The following is a 19,300-nucleotide window of genomic DNA, read 5'->3' as shown; positions in this document are numbered from 1 at the left end:
GCTTTTCAATTGTACTTCCACTAACCAAAAAATAAACAAACAAACAAATAAAAAAAACAAACAAAAACCTTTAGGTTCTTTAAGAGATATCATTTGACTTTGTTGTGCTACAGCAATGACTAAAAATAGTAAAATAATACTAAACTTGTGGGTTGGGTTAGATGGCACAACTATATTATGAAATTTGAAATTCTTCTAATGCTCAGTGTTTCTTGGCACTTTAACAGAGAGAAATATTTTAACCAGTCTGTGTTATGCAGTGCATTGCACAACTGAACAGAAATGATAAAGCACCAAATGGCAAAGTGAGATGACTACACACAGGTACTGTGCATTATGGGAGGCAATATTGGAGATAACTTTAGAGGGATAATCAACACAACAAAATAAAATAAGCGCAAGCTTATAATGTTTCCTGCTTTTTTTTAGTTTCAGGTTTTAAGCAATCTGTTTAATGATTTTCTTTGATAGTAAAAATTATAATGTTAATCAAAATATTAAAAGGTAGTATAAGAACATGAGTCTAGGAATTGAAGTCTCAGGTCCTTGAAAAATGAAGGCCAATAACCACTTTCATTTTGTAAATGAATCCAGTTCTCTAAGGGCAGAATAATTACATGAGTTATCATTTAACAGGAAAACTTATGATGCTTTGTTCTAACCCTTTTTTGTTCTAAACAGTATTTGATGAGATAAAACTCAGTATTAGTGTCAACACTAATTTTGAATATTTAAGTTTATTTTTATAGCATTTAACTTGAAATAAGTAAGAACTTTATATATTTAAGTAGTAGTATATATATCATACAGTTTCTAAAGGTGAATAAAATTTCCTTCCTAGTGAATAAAAGATTTTTTGAAACACTGCTTCTATTAAATAATATTTAGAAACTTATCTGAAAATACCCTAAATCAGATTTAATTGGATATCTTGAAATTTCAAACCTTTCTAATTTTATGCCCTAATGATATACTTTCATCTCCTCTCTGAACAATTTGAATGACTGCAGGGAAATAATTTACTGGGTAATTTCCAAGCTCACATTTTCGGTCAATGCTGAATGTACTTGTCTTAATTTACTTTCCAGATATGAGAAAGAAAGATGGGTTCCCTCTTTAAATGAATCAAAGCAAAGTGCTTTGAACACAACAATTATTTTTCCACCTGTTCTATTGTCAAATGATGTAATTTTATCCCTGGAAATACAAAGAGAAACAGAGGGGAAAGCATCTACCGCATAATCAACATACTAAAATCCAAGATCTGTCCCACAGTCAACTAATGTTAAGTCTGACATATTCTAGAAGGGTCTTAATTAGCTAGAAGAAACACCGAAATTTACTTTAATATACATTGACGTATGTATGCATATACAATGCTGATTAATATGTGTATACATATTTACTCTTTGAATGGTTGACTTGCTCTAGGGTTGACAAGAATGACATTAGATGAAAAAACACAGGCTATCATTTAATCATGAATATTCTTGGAAATTAGAATTTCCATTCTCAGCTCACAACTTTCTTCTTACTATTTTACTCGTCTACTATCATCCATGCAACTATCCAAAATGGGCATACGATGTCATGAAATTTATTTTCTTTAATTTACTTTTTACTTTATATTTCCCCCTCCCTCTTTTATTTTCCACTTACTGATCATAACAGACACTGTGTTCACATTGGGGTTGAAAGAGCAGCGTCCTTTTCCAGATTCGCACTTGGAGTCAATCATGAAAACTTGGTCCTTTATGATAGATAAAATTGAAAATGTAGTAACAATAAATTACTTTATCTTAGATAACCAACTATTCTTTAGTATAACAAAGCATCATCATAAATAATATGCTTTCTACTCAGTTCTGATGCCTTTCAAATTTACTATATTAAGACTTTATTGGCCTATATGAAGAACCATCTGTAAATTTCAACCTAACCTTAGCAAGTCAAGTTCTTATCCTACTACACTCTCCGTAGAGCTGATCGAACAAGTTCTCCTCAAATCAACATCAATAAAAAAACACTTGGAAATCAAAGATCATTTTAAACGGGAACTAGATATGTTGGACACTGGCTAAAAGACTGAAATTATCCACAGGGAAACAATGTGTGTAAAGATTGTAATACTTCCAAAATAATCAAGCCATTTTTAAATATAAAATTTTGTTACCACTTATTTTGCTTTATAAAGCACTATACTAGATTCAACACAATAATTTGTAATTCAGATTAAAATGCTTCATTTACTCATTCATTTATTTAACAAAAATTTATTGGGTATCTACTATGAACCAGACACTGACAAAACATTGGGGATACAGCAAACAAAATAGACAATAATCCTTACCTTTAATTTATAATCTAATAATAGAGAATATAAATATAGAAAATAAAGAGATTAAATATATAAAATATTGAGTATGTTAGATGATACTCAGCACTTAGAGAAAAATAAAGCATGAATGGGACTAGGGAAGCCAGGGATTGGGGGGCAGTGAGATCAAACTGAAATATAATGGTCAGCAGACTCACTGAGAGGGAGTATTTGGCATATTTATCTTTTTTGGATATAAAATTTGTAACAGCTACTATCAAAATTCAAAGAAATAATTATCACATATGTATACTGCATTAGATGATGGAGGACCTTAAATACCAAACTAAGGCTTTTCAAAATTAACCTAAGCGAAATGCAGGCTCAATATTCTTCAGTATGGAATAAAACGATCAAAACATTGTTTTAAGAAGATTGAGCCTTATCTTGTGCTTTAAAAAAATTGAGAATGGTGGTTATAAAGGCAGGCGCTGGATTCAAGAAAACAGATTTGTTTTCTACTGTATTAGTCCAGGAGTCAGGTATAATCTGACATGCCAGGATCTCAGTGGTTAGGGGAAGAGCAGTGAAGATGCAAGAGAACTTGCAAAGTGAAAATCAGCAGATCTTGGCAATTACAAATTGGATATAGTTCAGGAAGATTAAGAAAACAAGGTTGATTCTGAAGTTTTGATTCTTTAAAGAAAACAAAACTAGTTCATTTTTGTTATACTGAGTTTGATGTATCAACAAGAAATCCCATAGGTAATGAGAAATCATAGAGCTTAAAAAGAATCACAGTCTTCTAGCAAAGGGCCTACAAAATGATGCTCTTCAATGAATTAATTCTAAAGATGAGGGAAATATGACTTGCCCAAGATCATACGTAGCTAAATAATAACAAAAGCAAAATTAAAATTTGGTCTCCTGACTCCTAACTACATCTGCTTTCCAAAAGGTCATCATTTATATAATGCCTAATAATGGTAAGCTTGCAGGAAAACAATATAATTTAGTAAGCCTGGTTGTGTAGCCAGAGATGTACACAGATTTGATTAAAAACACAACAGCTGGCACTGCAGGGATCGAGGAGACTGCTTAGGCAACACCTGCTCTCTACTGACCTGCCTCTCTGTTGCCCAGCATTCTTGTGCTCACTCAGTTGCAGTCTGCATCTTGTCATCACCAGGAAGGGATGTGGTCCAGAAGAATAATCACTAACTGAAACACCCTGCAAGAATTCCTCAAACTCACCTCTTAAGAACTCTCTTTAAATTTTACAATTCATCAGCCTTCTCTCATCTTGAGTTTCTTTAATAACCAATTTAGATTTCATGCTTTTTAATTTTAATTTTTGCAAAATTATTAATTTCCTTGAATCTGTAATTTTTCATTGCACTCACAGCCTGTAAAGACATGTCTATCTATATTCTCTGCACTTGCCTCTAAACTTCTAAGCGTTCTGCCAAAGCTGATCCAAGAAGGCATATACAACATAGTATAGATTTGTGTTCACTAACTTAAAATAAACCCGCTATACTGCTCAGCAACCTTTCAAAGATATTCTGTAAACTGATCCTTCCATTAATCATTTCAAACCATTGCTACTATTGTCAAATCTCTTAACTTATTCTCGGCTCATATGATTGACAACCATGTTGCTGAGAAAGTGAAGCCCTTAAATGAGACATCTTCAATTTCTCATTACCAAACATATAAACAAATATATACACACACATATATATCCACTAATACATGAAAGGAAGTATTTCTCTTCCTCTGAGGCCAATCCTTCCACCAATGTTTTAGATCTTATCCAGTCTTCTTAGGCAACATATACTTTCCATTATCCCTTGTCTTTCTTTGATCCTATTAACTGACTTCTTCACAACATCATTTAAATAACCCCTTTAGCTCTTATACAATACTCTCCTTGAGAATCACATTTCTTATAGAACTACATACACTCATCACCATTTCCTGACTTCTCACTTTCTGCTCAATCCATTTCAATTGGGCATCCAAACTCAATTGTTCTATTGAAACCCTTTTTGACAAAGACCCCTAATGACAATAGTGTACTTCATTTTTATCTTTTTTTTTTATTTTTAAACATTTTTATTTGTCTAGAAAACATATCCACACTATAATTTTTTTTTCATTTTTATCTTTTTTAGATCTTGCCTTACTTGGATTCTCAATGGTATTTGAGGTTGTTGTCCACTTACATCTTTCTAAAATGACTTATTTTTATTCCCAGAATCAATACACTCTTATTTTTTTCCCTCCTTCTTTTGTTGTTTCTTTTAGTCTTGTTCGAAGGTCCCTTTTTCTCCAACTAGCCATTAAAGTTAGAAGTCTCAGTCATAGTCACTCTTCCCTCTATAGAATTTATAGAACACTATATTCTCTCTGCATGATTAAACCTACACTTTGCTTGAGATTTAGTCACTCTTATGAAGCAATTACTCAAACATTTATATAGGCAACTTTATATTTAATTGCCTACTTGATATTTCTCCTTGCATCTTTCAACAGTATTTCAGAGTCAACAGAACCAAATTCAGGCTCACAATTTTAACCTCAAACATGATTCTCTTCACTGTTTCTCATCTCAGTTTACGGCAACTTTATAATCAAAGAAGCCAGCAAACAAACAAAAAATGAATAACAAGAGCTATATCAATGTAACATAAAACACAAGTGACAACACAATTCTGTTCATGACATCTTCTGCTTAAGATTGTTCCAGTGGTTCTCTTTGACACAGGAGAAAGACCAGTATCTTAAAGATACCTTGCAATTTCTGACATGATTTTGTTTCTGCCATTATTCTTATTAAATAAATAAATACATATTTATATATGAATCAATAAAAGAAAAAATAGTACCAGAAAGAGAATACGAGTATGTGGTGAAAAATCAAGAAAGAAGGCATAGCAAAATGTCTCATGGTTATAGATGTCAATAAAAGCAATGAAAACTAGAAGGCATGACCAACATGTTACAGATTGGTCTAGGAGAAAGAATGCTGATTAGGGGAGACAATTTGATCACTGCAAATCTTTGTCATTAGGAAAGAGTTTTACATAATGGGTAAAAATTAAATTCAGAATAGAAAGATTTAATAAAAGACACGCAAAACACGATTACAAAGCTGAAAATCCTAGTCTGAGAAGTTCTGTGATAAAGTGAAAGAGAGAGAAAAGACAAAAGTTGAAAAAAGTCACAGATCTAAGATAATGATTTTAAGAAAAGGAAGCATAATATTATTTTTAAAGAAAAAAATGGAAAGGGAATGAAGATGTAAAACAGAGTGATGAAGGTTAAAGATCAACGAACTTTATTGATAAGGAAAATGCACAGCTATTCTTCTGGCAAGAGAAAAGTTACTAAAAGATGTATAAACAAAAGTTTGGTGACTAATTTGCTTCAAAAAGCACAGGGAATAATTTGGATGCCTGTGAGATTCGTGGTCATCAGTGGATAGAAGAGAATAATCGTGGTTTGGAATCTATGTAGCAAGGACTGTAGGTTTTTTGGATGTGCCCCACTGAAATGCTCCAGGAAAGCTCTGAATCAGTCTCACAAAGTAATGGAAGAGCCATTAGGTCTAATGAAACTGCAGTGTTCCAAATGTGAAGTAGGTTTATAAAACATTCCCTAAGAACCAATGAATCACTATTAGATAGACAGATAAAAGATGGTCGATAGTGTTTCAGAAATAAAACTGGAAAATTAATTATGAGTGTGCCACTTTAACCTGGTTCACTTTCAAGTCAGTTTCAAATACACGAAAAATGCCGTATGTTATGTACTAACACAGGGTGTTAGCAGTAAGTAGTTCCTCTGATCATTACAAAACACAATGTCACTGGTGAATAAGGAGACTTCCCTCAAAATGCAACTTTCTCCATCATGTGGGTCATTTATGCTAGGTGATCTTCTAAACTAAAGAAAATAAATACATTAGATGTTTGATAAAAGTGTGCATTCTATATTTATACTATTATTTAGATACTATAGATATATAAAAATTATGTGGTGAAACACTTTGATTTGACTATCAAGGAAAGCATATAAAGCTTAAAATTTCATAACCTTTTTCATACTTAAATAGGCTCTTAAGATATTATTTAAAGACATTAGTTAATAGAAATGTCTTCCCTTTGAAACATACCTTTTGAAGTGAGACTAAAGTAGTTCATATTTAGTAAAGTGATTAAAACTAATTCCATGCTGGTTTTTCAAAGGAGATTAATTTTTTGGACCAACTTTCCAGTTAAGCCTTGAAGTGCATAGTGGGTAATTTGTACACGGAAAAATTCTTTTATTTAAAATCTGTGCTCTGAAAACTGCTATGCTATTGTTGGCTGTACAGTGACAGCACAGCCTTCATTGAGTGCCTGACAAGACTGCGGACGTCTGGGGCAGTAGTTTATTTAATCAATTGATCACAGGCATGTGGTTCTAATGACAAGCTCTATGCAGCCAACTGTCCTCTTCCAAGAAGCATAGCTCTACTTTAAAAATTTTTAATACTTCATATCATCTTGAAACATTTGTGAATGCCTCAATTTGGGGTTAAATTATAATTAGTCATTCATTTTTAAATGGCTTTTCATTCACTGAAATATATACATGTATAAATTACATGGCTGAAAAAATTATTAATAAAGGAATATAGAGAGAATCATTGTTCAATTATATTAGTACTAAAGTAGATTAATCCTTGTTAAAGAAAAAATAAACTTAATAAGGTGTATCAGTGGCAATATTTAATCCTTTTTACAATTCTAATCTCTAAAATTAAATTAAAATATTATTTAAGAACTGGACTTTGTAGATTTAAGTTGCATAATGAAACCAAAGCAAGTTAATTGGAAAGAATTCAGTTTTAAAATACTTACATTAAGTAAAGCAACATGTTTGATTAAAAGAATAACGAAACTCTTTTGGTCTAAATGCATAGTTTCTTTAGTCCATAACTGTGAACCGAGTTAAACACCAGGCTTAAATATCACAGGTGATGTTCACCCAGCCTTCTATTTGTTCATTAGCTATATATTTTGTCTTTAGCAAATGCTTTTGTTCACAGAACCCCAAATCATTTTAATCAAAGTAAGAATAAGAATATGGCCTAGTGTAGACCAATGTTGGTCTAAAACGAAGTCTGATTTATTAATTATATACAGTTCTTTCCAGCAAAGGCACTTGCCATCCTGCTTTACACAACTCTTACAGCTGTGTAGCTCATACAATTTAGCCAAATTTGAAAGATAAATAAGAAAGATAAATAAGAAATAGGAAAATAGATTTGAGAAAGTGAGTTTATACTACAATCTTTCTATAATTTGGAGCAAATGTTATCAATTGCATTCTAAGTAATTATGAAATTACACCATTTTTTTTCCTTTATCTTCTGCAGCCTTTCCATTCAGACATATATTTTATATATACATATATGCAAAAGGCTACACTTAAGTAACTTGGCAGACAGGAGACATATGTAATATATTTTGTGGTGAAAGGACTTGAAACTTTTTTATGGCTATTAATGATATTTCCAAGTTTTTAGTCTAAAATACAGTTTGCAGAAACCTTTGACACTAACATCAAACAAAGAATGAAAAATTGTTACACTTACCTCTGATCTCCTCCCTCTGTTCAAATAAGTACAGACTGGGCTGAAAGCACCACTCCCACAAACATACAAATGAGTGCGGTTGAAAGCCTGAATTACACGGACGAAGTTCCCACAGCCATGCTAAAAGAATAGATAAATAAACAGTTAGTAACCCAATGACTTTTATTGCTGTTTCTAAGTATTACTGTAATACTTTGTTATACATTTTTCTTTCTGCTCTAACTTTTTAATTATTGTTAGGAGATAATAAGAGAACAACATAGTTTATTCCATTGGTTTATATCAGGAGGAAGGTAGTCTAACTTAAATCAATGAGAAAAGTGATATGTCCCTTTCATATTTCAGTATTTTGTGTATTATGTAAGTTCCTATGTTCTGAAACTTTATGAACTTTACCTGAGAAAGTTCAGAAATTGAAAAGTACACCAAATTGTTCCCTCAAATTTTCCTTAAAACATTACATACACACACGTTCTATAAACATGTTTTGAATGAAACTGTGATTATACAGGTTCTACATTATCATTAGTACACAGTGGCAAACACTACTGGCTTTCATAATTGGTAAATAAAGCAAACTTTAAACAAAATGTTAGTATTGATGCTTTCTGTGAAAAATAACAGAATCATGATCTCTCTGCCCTTGATATCCTAAAATACCTTCTTTTCTTCTAAAACTACTTTCTCACCTGCTCCCAGTCCAACCACTGGAAAGGCTGTCATTTATTAATTCAAGGAAATAAAAAATAATTACGGTAATTACTAGTTGATTATGACGACCTTGCAGAAATAGATAAACATGGTTAGCACTAAATGCAGTTAGCACCAAATCTCTGTGACTGAATTAGCCACTGCATGTTCTACATTTGCGAGGCCCCCTATCCTTTACTGACTACAAATTAATCAAGCCTGAGATTGAAGACTGATTCCTTCACAAAGTAATTTTTCTAGCAAAGAACATTATTAAAAATAATGTTATAAATTAGAGGCTAAATTTTTTAAAAAGAAAGATGTCAAAATGTAACAGTGGATTTCTCATGGGTCAGACAATATATATTTTTTCTCTTCTAGGTACCATGTATTTTACTAATTTTTTAATAATGCACATTTACTATTTATATTATTAGAAAAGTGAAAAAGAAAAAACTTGGCTAAAACAGAAATTTAGTTTAAAGTCAACATTATTTTATATTTTTTCATCATTTTCTCCTTACTTGCCAGTAAATATATGCTTATTTTCATATGTAGTAATTTCATAGTTTCTATTATGAATTTTTATTATCAAATAATCAATCAACTCTGCTGTCAAAGAAATTAATCCTTACAGACCAGATTATATAATTCATTTTTATTTTAAGACATTAAGAATTTTTATTATAGCATTACTGTATCTTGACACCTGTTTGTAGAGGTACCTGGAAATTGACTACATAACTGCAGATGAAATGTGTTTCTCTGAACAAAAAGCACAGATGAAGTGTGATGTGTACATAGTATATCTATGTTAAGAGTATCTGTGAGCAATGAGAGTTGTCTTTATTATTTTTTTTGCATTCAAGTTTGGCCATACTGGGATTCTGTATTTAATATTTTCCCATAGAACATGAATTCAATCCAATTCTATTAATTAATAATAGGCTATGTCTGTTTCATCTTGAGTTTTGTAGACAGTTTACCATCATGAATTATTGGTATTAGTAAAATGAAAGAAGTCACTAATATGTCTTTTTCATTTCAAATACAGATTATACTTGTTTTATGTATATGTTTAAATCTACATACATTATATATATGCTTACTGTGGCTAATATTTTTGAAAATGTATTATGTGTTAAACATTAGTATAATGATTTTATATATTTAACCTCTTTTACTTCTCAGGAAGTTTGATTTATTACCTTTATAGACACACATTTATTGACCAAAGTACATGCTACTAAGGGACTTTATACTCAATCCAGTTTTTCAACTTGAACCCTTTTAGAAAAATAAAAAAATTAGATCTTATTTAGCTGACTTGCCTGAGGTCATGTAGCTTGAAACAGGTAAAGTAGATTTTCAAACACAGATGTGTCTAACATTGAATCTTGTACTTTTAACCACTTTAATAATTTGTCATTGGGCGAGGAATCCATAGTTATCACAGGGAAGCTTTTATAACAGTTATCAGTATTTACAGAGCTCTTAATCCTTTAGTTAGTTGTTTTTAATCCTCACAGCAATGTTCCAATTAAAGTATTAGTCCCATTTTAGCGATGAGGAATTGAGTCCCAAAGAGGTTAAATGAAATGTTCTAGGTTTAGTAAGCAGCACAGCTGGGGCCTGAATCATGGCTACCCTCCAGCACATTATCTGATGATGCTTAGCGTGCCCCTTCAAGCCTCCTCACAGAGAAAAATACAAAAGGAAAGACAAATCAATTGATTTAATTATTTAAAATAATTTTCTAAGTCCTTTCCACTTCCATTGTGCTGTCTTAGTTTCTGTTCACGTTATTTCTGACCTAGACCACTGCAATCGTGCAATTCCAACCATCAAATATTTATTTACTGAACTCATTCTGTGCAAGCACGTATATGGTGCTAACAACACTGAAATGAAAAGATTCAACTCCTGTTGTCAGAGAAAGGAGAGCATAATGCATCAGACTGTAGTAGATGCTATAATAGGGTTGTTTTTCAAAATGTGCTACAGAAGGAAAGACAAGAAAGTGAGTAATGGTGCTAGGGTGTAAAGGTTTGAGAGAGGGTGCCATTTGAGCGGGAACTCACAGAATAAGCTAGAGATTTTGACAGGAAAAAGCATACGAGACATTCCAATAGAAAACAGTGCATGAACAAAAAACTGAAGGCACGACAGTGCAGGATTTACTTGCAGGAATAGTGCCTTCAGGGGATAAATGATTACTGTGTGATGAAACCAGAGAGGCAATTAGAATTGGACTATCGACATGCCATAGTCTTCAGATGGGTGGTAATGAGTGATTTTTAGTATACAAATCTCAGAGCCAAATGACCTGGTTCAAACGCTGGCTTTATCTTTGACTAGGTGTTTGAACTTGAGACATTTACTTAGTCTCTCTGTGCTTCATTCTTTTTATCTGTAAATGATGATGATAATATTTGCTGTAAGTAGTAAACTACTAAAGCACTCAGAATAATGACTGACACATAATAAATATACACAATGTTAGATCTTAGATTCTTCCATATGTATTTTCAACTCCAACTGTCAGTATAGAAAATTCCCTATGAACAGGGAATTTGTCTTGCATAGAGCTTAGTTCAGGTCCTGTTCATAGTAGACACCCATGAAAAGTTTGGGGAATGAGACTTTCGTGAAATTCAGTTCCCTGATGCTTTCTTTTTATTATTTAATTCTCTTTCAAAACTATTTCAAGGTATAATGCTAAATAAAAATTCAGGCTGCTAACATTATGTAGAATATAATACCATTTTATTTATTTACACATATATGTCATATAATAAAATGCTAGAAGAATATACCCCAAATTTTTAATTTATTAAGTTTGAGTAGTATAATTTATTTTATTTACTTAACAGTGTGTGCTTACCATGTGCTATGTACTATTCTAAGCTCTTTGCAAATACTAATTCATTAATCTTCTTACCATCCCAATAAGGTAGGTATTATGCGTATGTCTATTATACAGCAAAGAAAAATGAGGCACAGAGAGGTTAAGTCTTCAGGGTCAGAGAGCTAATAAGAGATTGTTCTCTGTTGCTTTCTACATGCTTTTCTAGGCCTTCAAATGTTTCTGTATTGAACAGGTGTCAGTTAAATAATTTATAAATAGATGTTTTCAAAAATATATCCTGGAGCTCAGGTGAATAGGGCTTTAAAAATATTGACTCTTCGTGGTCCATACTATACAATGGGGGAAAAAAACTCTTATTTTTTTCTTCTTGGCCTATACTTCTTGGGCTGGGGAATAAATCAAGGTATTTTGATAAATGTATTCCTAAAGAAAATATACTTTCAAGTAATTTAGGATCTCCTGGTCACAGAAATAGGGAAACTGATATTCTACAATTAATAAATCAAGTTTGACATTGTGTATATGTAATGTATATATGTCTAAATATATGTAACCCTGCTTAATTTTTCAATGATCTCGTACAGTATTTACTTAGCACATTCATTATGCCCTATCTCAATGAATATGTTTGACAGCATGTGCTATTGTTTAAGCTCAGTTTATTTACAGTATGAATAAAATATTAACATTTAGAAATAAATGGAGCATGTAGGAATGTGAATAAATAGGAGCAGAGAGGGAAATGGGAAGTAGGTTATACTCTGTTTAGCTGAGGTAGAAAATAAGCTATATTTCTACCATGATAAGTTATTTTCTTTATAAACATTAGTTTATTATAGTATTATGATATATATTACCTGGGATCAAAATTTAAATTTATTGAATTATTTTCTAGTAACTGAGTGCTATTTTTACAACTTTAATTAAAATTTAATATAAGTAAAAAAATCTAAAGGAATTAGAGATGTTTGATTCAATGTTTTCTTTTTGTTCAATTGTTATAGAAGTATGGAATTTGTCACTAGTTCTATGCTTTGCTTAGTAGATGATTAATACAATATATAAAAAGCAAAAAAAATTAATTTAACCAAAATGTACTTCTAAAAATGGTGCATAATAAATTTACTATAAATTTTATTAATCTCAAGGCATTAATAAATTCATTATCCAGTGTGTCCTACCCTCAACCTGTGATAACCACTTGCTGCTTCCATGTCTATTTTTCCAGATCTTAATTAAATTTTATGAAGTGCCTAGGTACGTATCTGGGCACTGGAGATAATGACACTGCATGGCATTTCTCATCACTAAAAATGCACTGAAATAAGATCTAGAGTGTTTCAGGTGCACACACAGGGAGGGACAGCTAACCCAGTCCTGGGTGGCAACAGAAGACTCTCCAGAGAATTGGCATCTGCACTGTCACTTGAAAGGATGAGTAGATGATTCCCAGCCTAAAAAGATGGGAAGATAATCAAACAAGAAGAGAATTATATGAAGCTCATATCAAAGGCTGAAAGAGCAAAAGGGTAAAACTTATTTCAATTTCAGCATCAGTGAAATAAAATAAGGGGAAAAGTTAACGTAAGATCTACAATAGTTGCCACCAAATCTATCAAGCCTTTCCTAAATATTCCAGCTGTATTTTTTCTTTGTCTTTTGTGTGTATCCTCACCATTTATCATATTCTCCCTAGAGAGGTAGCATGTTTTATCAGCTAAAAACACAAGATCTAGAACCATATGTGCCTGAGTTAGACAGTGGCCTCCCATTTGCTAGCAGTGCAGCTTAGGGTAAGTTCCTCACTTTGTTAGTGACTCGGTTTCTTTATCTTAAAAATGTGATAATGACAATATTGTCCATCTTGTAGCATTGTCATGAAGATGAAAATAAAACACTTAGAACAACACCTGGCCCACTCCAGTATATTGTAAAGACTCTTAAAGGTAGGAACTCCGTCTTATTCACCCCTGGTTTCTTCACAATAACCAATCAATTTTTGCAAATTAAAATATTCAATTCCTGCACTTAAAAAAGTAAATATTAAGTAATTAGATGATACTTATTCCAAAGAGTTACGACATTCTTAAATATTTGGTTTCACTGAGAATTGTAATGAAAATATTGTCCTGCAGAACTTCTATTTAGCATCATTTTTCTACCTGATTAAAAGACACTTATTTGTAAGTACTTCACATGGATGAAATAAGGTAAATTTGTCAACAATCTCTTCTCTTGCATAGACAGAACATATAATTAAAAGAGTTGATTTGGTTATTATTTCCCAGGATCCAACAACGTCGGCTGTACTACAACAGAACCCTCCACCAGTTACCTCTGTTATGTATACTAATTGGCTCTATGTCAGAATATAAAGATATCCATGAATGATATTACAGCATGACAAAGCTATGTGAAAACATGAGCATATATTGAAGATTCCATCTAATGACCTTTAATTGTAAGAAAGCAAATAACAGAGAATTTCTACTTTGCCAAAGGGAGAAAGAAATCAAATGACTTGGCTAAGATTCTTCAGAAAATCAACAGCAATTTTTGGAAAGAGAATACGCAAAGGTATCTAAATCCTGTGTATTCTGCCTGGGGCAGTTTGTATGAATGGGAAATAAAAAAGTTTTGAACAATTAAAACCAGTAATTATAGCCATGGGATATTATTGTGGCAAAAGGCAAGACATGATCACATATACATCAATGGGAAAAAAATCCCTACATTAGAGAATGAAAGAAAACAGTTTAATTCATGCATAATTATTGAAATAATAGCTTCAGAGGACCAAAGGAAAGCATCGTTTCCACAACATTATACTTCACTCTGCTATCAGTTCCCTAGAAGGCAATTGTAATGTACTCTTTTTAATGTTTCCTCCATGTTTTTCTGGGTTTTTTCCCTTCCTGATTGTGGTCCAGCAGATCCTGTGGGTAGCAAATATGATCCTGTGAGCTCCTTCTGCCCGCTTTAAAATTTCTCTTATAAGGTGAATTATGAAACTAAAACAGTGAAACCCTAAGTTGAGTCACTCTTGGTGAGCACTCTTGCCAGAACACCCTCCAGTGAAACCCGGAAATCCTACACTCAGAGTCTTTTCTGGCCCTGCTTTAAGCCAGGCTTTTTTTAGAATGTTGTACCTGGACTGTTAAGAGTCAATAAAAATAAAAGTTTCATATCCACACTTCCTCCTTCCACAAGGACTAGTCTTTTCCTTGCTTGAACCAACTTGATGAACCTGTGAAACACTCATGACCAAGGCTCAGTTCACAGCCTTCATCCCTGAAATCAGCATGTCTTACCTCTATGCTTATACTGGTAAGTGTTTAGTCAACATTTTTGACACTAAATCCATGCCATGATTTGTTATGACATTAGACTTCATTGTATTTATATGTGTGTATTTATTGGTTTTTCTACCCAATTATCGTATTTCAGTCTCATACCTGTATTATATGCATTTCCATGCTCATTTGATTAATATTGACTCCTCTCACAAGGTAATGAAGTTGATGAGAGCCGGAACTGCGTCTATTTTGGCACAAATTATGTTGCTAACAATTAACACTGTACCAGACACATAATAGGTGTGTAATCAATATTTGTTAAATGAATAATTGAAAGAATGAATGAAGAAACTTCTTTACCAAATTATTTGTGCAAGAGTGGGTGATTTTGATACTTTGTTTCACTATGTTATTTGAGACTAGAGGCTGAAATGAAATATATGCTTCATTATAGACACTGAATGACCTGTACACATTAAAGATGTTTTATGCATTTTTTATAATATTCAAGAATAATTTAATGTGTCAATTTCAGCAAATCATTTGTAGAAATCAATACAGATTTATTTCTTGACTCAATATGGAATCTTACCTAAAGGAATACATTTTGTAAAAGTGTTGCACACTAAACACTTATTGATATTTATATCTGCCTTGATTTTTGTTTCTGTGGTTATTTTTAATTAACAAAGATACCAGTCACTCTTGGTGATTTATGCCTCTGGAATGTGCTGGCTAACCACTAACCTTTTGCCGAGAGTCTTTCTTTGGAAAAGCCCACAAGGTATCTGGGAGCTACTCCAGACACTTGAATTATCATTATTTCAGCAGCCTGCTGAGAATTCTGCAGGTTGGATCCACTTCGAACAGGGGTTATTACTGAGATCCATCATGAAAAGTGTCAGGATGTAATAAATGGAAGCAAAGCAGGAAATTTTTACACAGTCAGGAATTTTTAAGTTACAGTGTTTAAGAGTTCCAATCACTTTGCATTTACATTTTTTACCATGTGTCCAACAGAGGATTTAAAACACCAACACCCTTTGTCTCACTGTTGGCTGCACTCAAAGTACATGGATTCAAAGACCAAATATTTAAGTTTTAGGTTTTTTTTTTTTAAACACTCACTGTGGGATCTTTGCCAGCCATTTTGCACTCTTCGACTTTGACTGCAGATGCCGGCCAGAAAACCTGCTCAGAAAGGAAAACAAAGGTTGCATAATCTCACTTGTATATATGACAGCTCAATGCTCTTAATTTATTTTATGCTAACTGATTTCTTTAAGTTATTTCAATGTTTATATTTCAAAATTCTTTCTTCTTTCATTTGATGAATTCAAGTTAATAAAGATTTTATTACTTTATTCTAACAATTATGTTTTTGTTTACTCCATGAATTTTTCCTTTAATAAGCCCTTCTACAATATGTGCCCATTTACTAATGGTACAATTTTAAAATAAGGAAATTATTAATGTGCACAATATAATGTGTATTTCCCTCTTTCTGATTTATAGTACACTTTTCCCAACTGCTTATATGACAATGTATTTATATTTATACTGCTATTTCAGATTTTTTTGTAAATCACACAGCTGGGATGGTAGATTTACTTCAAACTAGGTACTTCATCAGTGAAAATAACTTGGATAAAAGCCAAGAGATTCCCTCTCTGACATCCGGTGCTAGCATTTTTTAAGTCACTGCAGTCTTGGGTCAGGTCTTGTGGTGATTTTTTTTTTTAATTGTCAACCTGTAGCCCATTTTTAAAATAATAAATTCAGAAGACTCCTTACTGTAATAAATTTATAATTCACTTACTCTTATTTCTTCACTCCAATGAAGCCCAATTTGTTTCCTTGTTGTAAAATAGAATGATAAATACAGCTGACACTTGAATATCTCGGGGGTTAGGGACACCAAAACTCTGCACAATCAAAATTCCATGTATAATTTATAGTTGGACCTCAGTATCCATGGTTCCTCCATATTTCAGTTCCGCATCCAAAGATTCAACCAACTGTGGATTGTGTAGTACTGTAGTATTTACTACTGAAAAAGTCTGAATGTAAGTGGACCTCTGAAGTTCAAACCTACAGCTGTTCAAGGGTCAACTGTATTGGCCACACTTGTTCAAAGAACAGTGAATGTAATAATTGTATTCTTTTCAAGACCTTCTTGGATTACAAACATGACAGGGTGGGCTGTCCTTTCAATCTGACCATTTTTTTGTACTATTCTCTGTGCTTCTCTTTTTCCTTTCTACATATGTATGCACAGGAAGCGTTTTCTCACTTAGCTTCAGGTTTTAGATGGTTAAAAACAAGAAACTTGACATGGAGAACTGAACTGACTATATTTTAAGTCCAGGAAATAAGTGCTAATTTTAAACTATTTATTGACATGTGGTCTGTATTTTCTATTGTTTTAATGAAATACGTATTTTATTCATTGTATTTGAAATTTTTGAGTAAAAAGGCACCCAAGAGGTCAACGTTGCCCTCATGAAAATGATAAACTTACACTCAAAGGTTCTTGACTTATGTTGTTAATATTCAAAGAAAGAATGTGATCTTTGCTGCCCACATATATCCGGTCCTGATCTTCATCCATTAATAATATCCTGTAGTCTAATGGATGGTGGGATAGGCTGAAGTATTCAGAAGTCTTGGTTTCTCGAAGTTCTGAAATAATGAACAGCACAAGTGAAAACTGAGTATCTTGAATTATTATTTTAATGCAAGTTATATTATAGAAATACTTATCAAAAAAGTCAAGATATATTGTTCTCCTACAATAAATCAATTTAAAAATAGTTATGCTAGTGGAGAGCTAGTGTCTCTATACTGAATTAAAACACAAATCAATAAATGCAACGTTAAAGCTTATAGTAGTACTATTTGATTACAAAATTATTCACATTTTGCAAAGATCTAAACTCAGTTTTTTTTCTGGCTGTCATCAGCTCAAAACTAGTTAAAATAAATCAAACAGATAAATATAGTGAGTAGACTGAACAAACAACAAAAGCAATGACAGTGTGACTATCTTCCTAGTCTGTCTTAGTGTTTTATTGTTGGATTCAATACAGTCATAAATTTAGGGTTATAATATTTAACCCTAAAATATTTACCTGACTTCCTCAACATAACTCTAGCTAGTTTAATATATTTTTCTCTAAATTACTTGAAAACAAACATACTGTTTTCTATTACACATCATTTAGAAGGCAATGCCATTTAAATTACAACATGCCTGTGTATATAAAAAGAAAAATATGAAATATGAATTTTAGATGTTCTGAATATTTAGATTTTCAATGATCACTGACTCATGTTCATTTAAATTCTTTTGCATTGAACATGTGCCTGTATAGCTGAATTTTCAAGATAATAAATGTATCATTTATTATCTTAAAATTCTGATAGGGCTGTGGTTTAACTTAAATCAATAATAAATGCTCCAAGATAATAAAAAAATCAATAATCATTATGGCAGATTTAAGTTTCTTTCCAGTCAAAAATGCTCCTGTGCACAATTTAAGACTTCTCCATTCAAATGGTTCACAATTTCTTTGTTCTTTTGATTATGACCTTAAGAGAGTGACAAATTCTATGAAAGAGTCTGCTTTCAGGGATTACTCTTTCAATAATAAACTATTTCTAAATTTTTAGTCATTGAATCACAAAGACATTTGTAGAAATTCTGATAGGGCTGGGGTTTAACTTAAACCAAAATTGAAAATTATAAGAATTCTTATAGGCAACCATGAACCATAGTCTGTGAGCCCCATGTGTGAAGACAGAAAAATAACAGACTTAACCTGCTTTCTGGGTACACCAGTTCAGAATGTCTGTCACCATACCCTTCAAGTGGTGTTAAATCTAGCCAATAATCTGAAAATACTGTGAGAGTAGCATAGTGATTATGAAACCAGACTGTGACACCGAACTTCTGCGACATTGAACAAGTTACTTCACCGCTCGGTGCCTTAATTTCTTCACCTGTAAAAAGCAACAATAATTCTATCTTCTACTGAGAGTCCCTAAGGAAATCAATTGAATTAATACATGAAAATATTTGGAATGAGTGACAGAAAAAGTATTCAATCAATTCTAATAATTATGACTATTAGTATTATCAAGTTTGAATCATTAATTATAGACAAGCCATTAAATTAGAAAAATATAGATGAATATTTTCCTTTTTTCTTTTTTTTTAAATTTAAGGAGCTAGATTCCTACAATTACTAACATATGATCTTAAATCATAGTGTCTGATATTCTGCCCACAAGATTTTTTATGTGGAAGAAACCATTAACAAGTTAGAAAAGTATTTCCAAAGAATCTTGAGAAGTAAATCATGAGAGGAGACAAGAACAAAAGACACTGAAATATTGTTTAATAACAGACTAGATGACAGATCTTTGGAAATGAAGGATTTGAGATGTCGAGCACTGTGCAGCATGCTAACCTAGTTACT

General features: G+C 32.2%; 1 protein-coding gene across 1 annotated transcript in view; it reads right to left on the bottom strand.

Moving 5' to 3' along the window:
• SEMA3C (semaphorin 3C) overlaps positions 1-19,300 on the bottom strand; it is a 153,412-nt gene that overhangs the window by 59,498 nt on the left and 74,614 nt on the right. The window contains exons 3-6 of the mRNA XM_010993372.3: positions 17,341-17,501; positions 15,948-16,010; positions 7,965-8,084; positions 1,660-1,750 (exon numbers count right to left, since the gene is read on the bottom strand). Of these exons, the coding sequence (XP_010991674.1) occupies positions 1,660-1,750; positions 7,965-8,084; positions 15,948-16,010; positions 17,341-17,501 (435 nt within the window). The remainder of the gene's footprint in view (positions 1-1,659; positions 1,751-7,964; positions 8,085-15,947; positions 16,011-17,340; positions 17,502-19,300) is intronic.

The sequence above is a fragment of the Camelus dromedarius genome, chromosome 7 (assembly GCF_036321535.1).
Source record: "Camelus dromedarius isolate mCamDro1 chromosome 7, mCamDro1.pat, whole genome shotgun sequence".
Taxonomy (NCBI): domain Eukaryota; kingdom Metazoa; phylum Chordata; class Mammalia; order Artiodactyla; family Camelidae; genus Camelus; species Camelus dromedarius.
The sequence above is the reverse complement of the archived record's forward strand: the minus strand, read 5'-3'. Positions and strand labels throughout refer to the sequence as shown.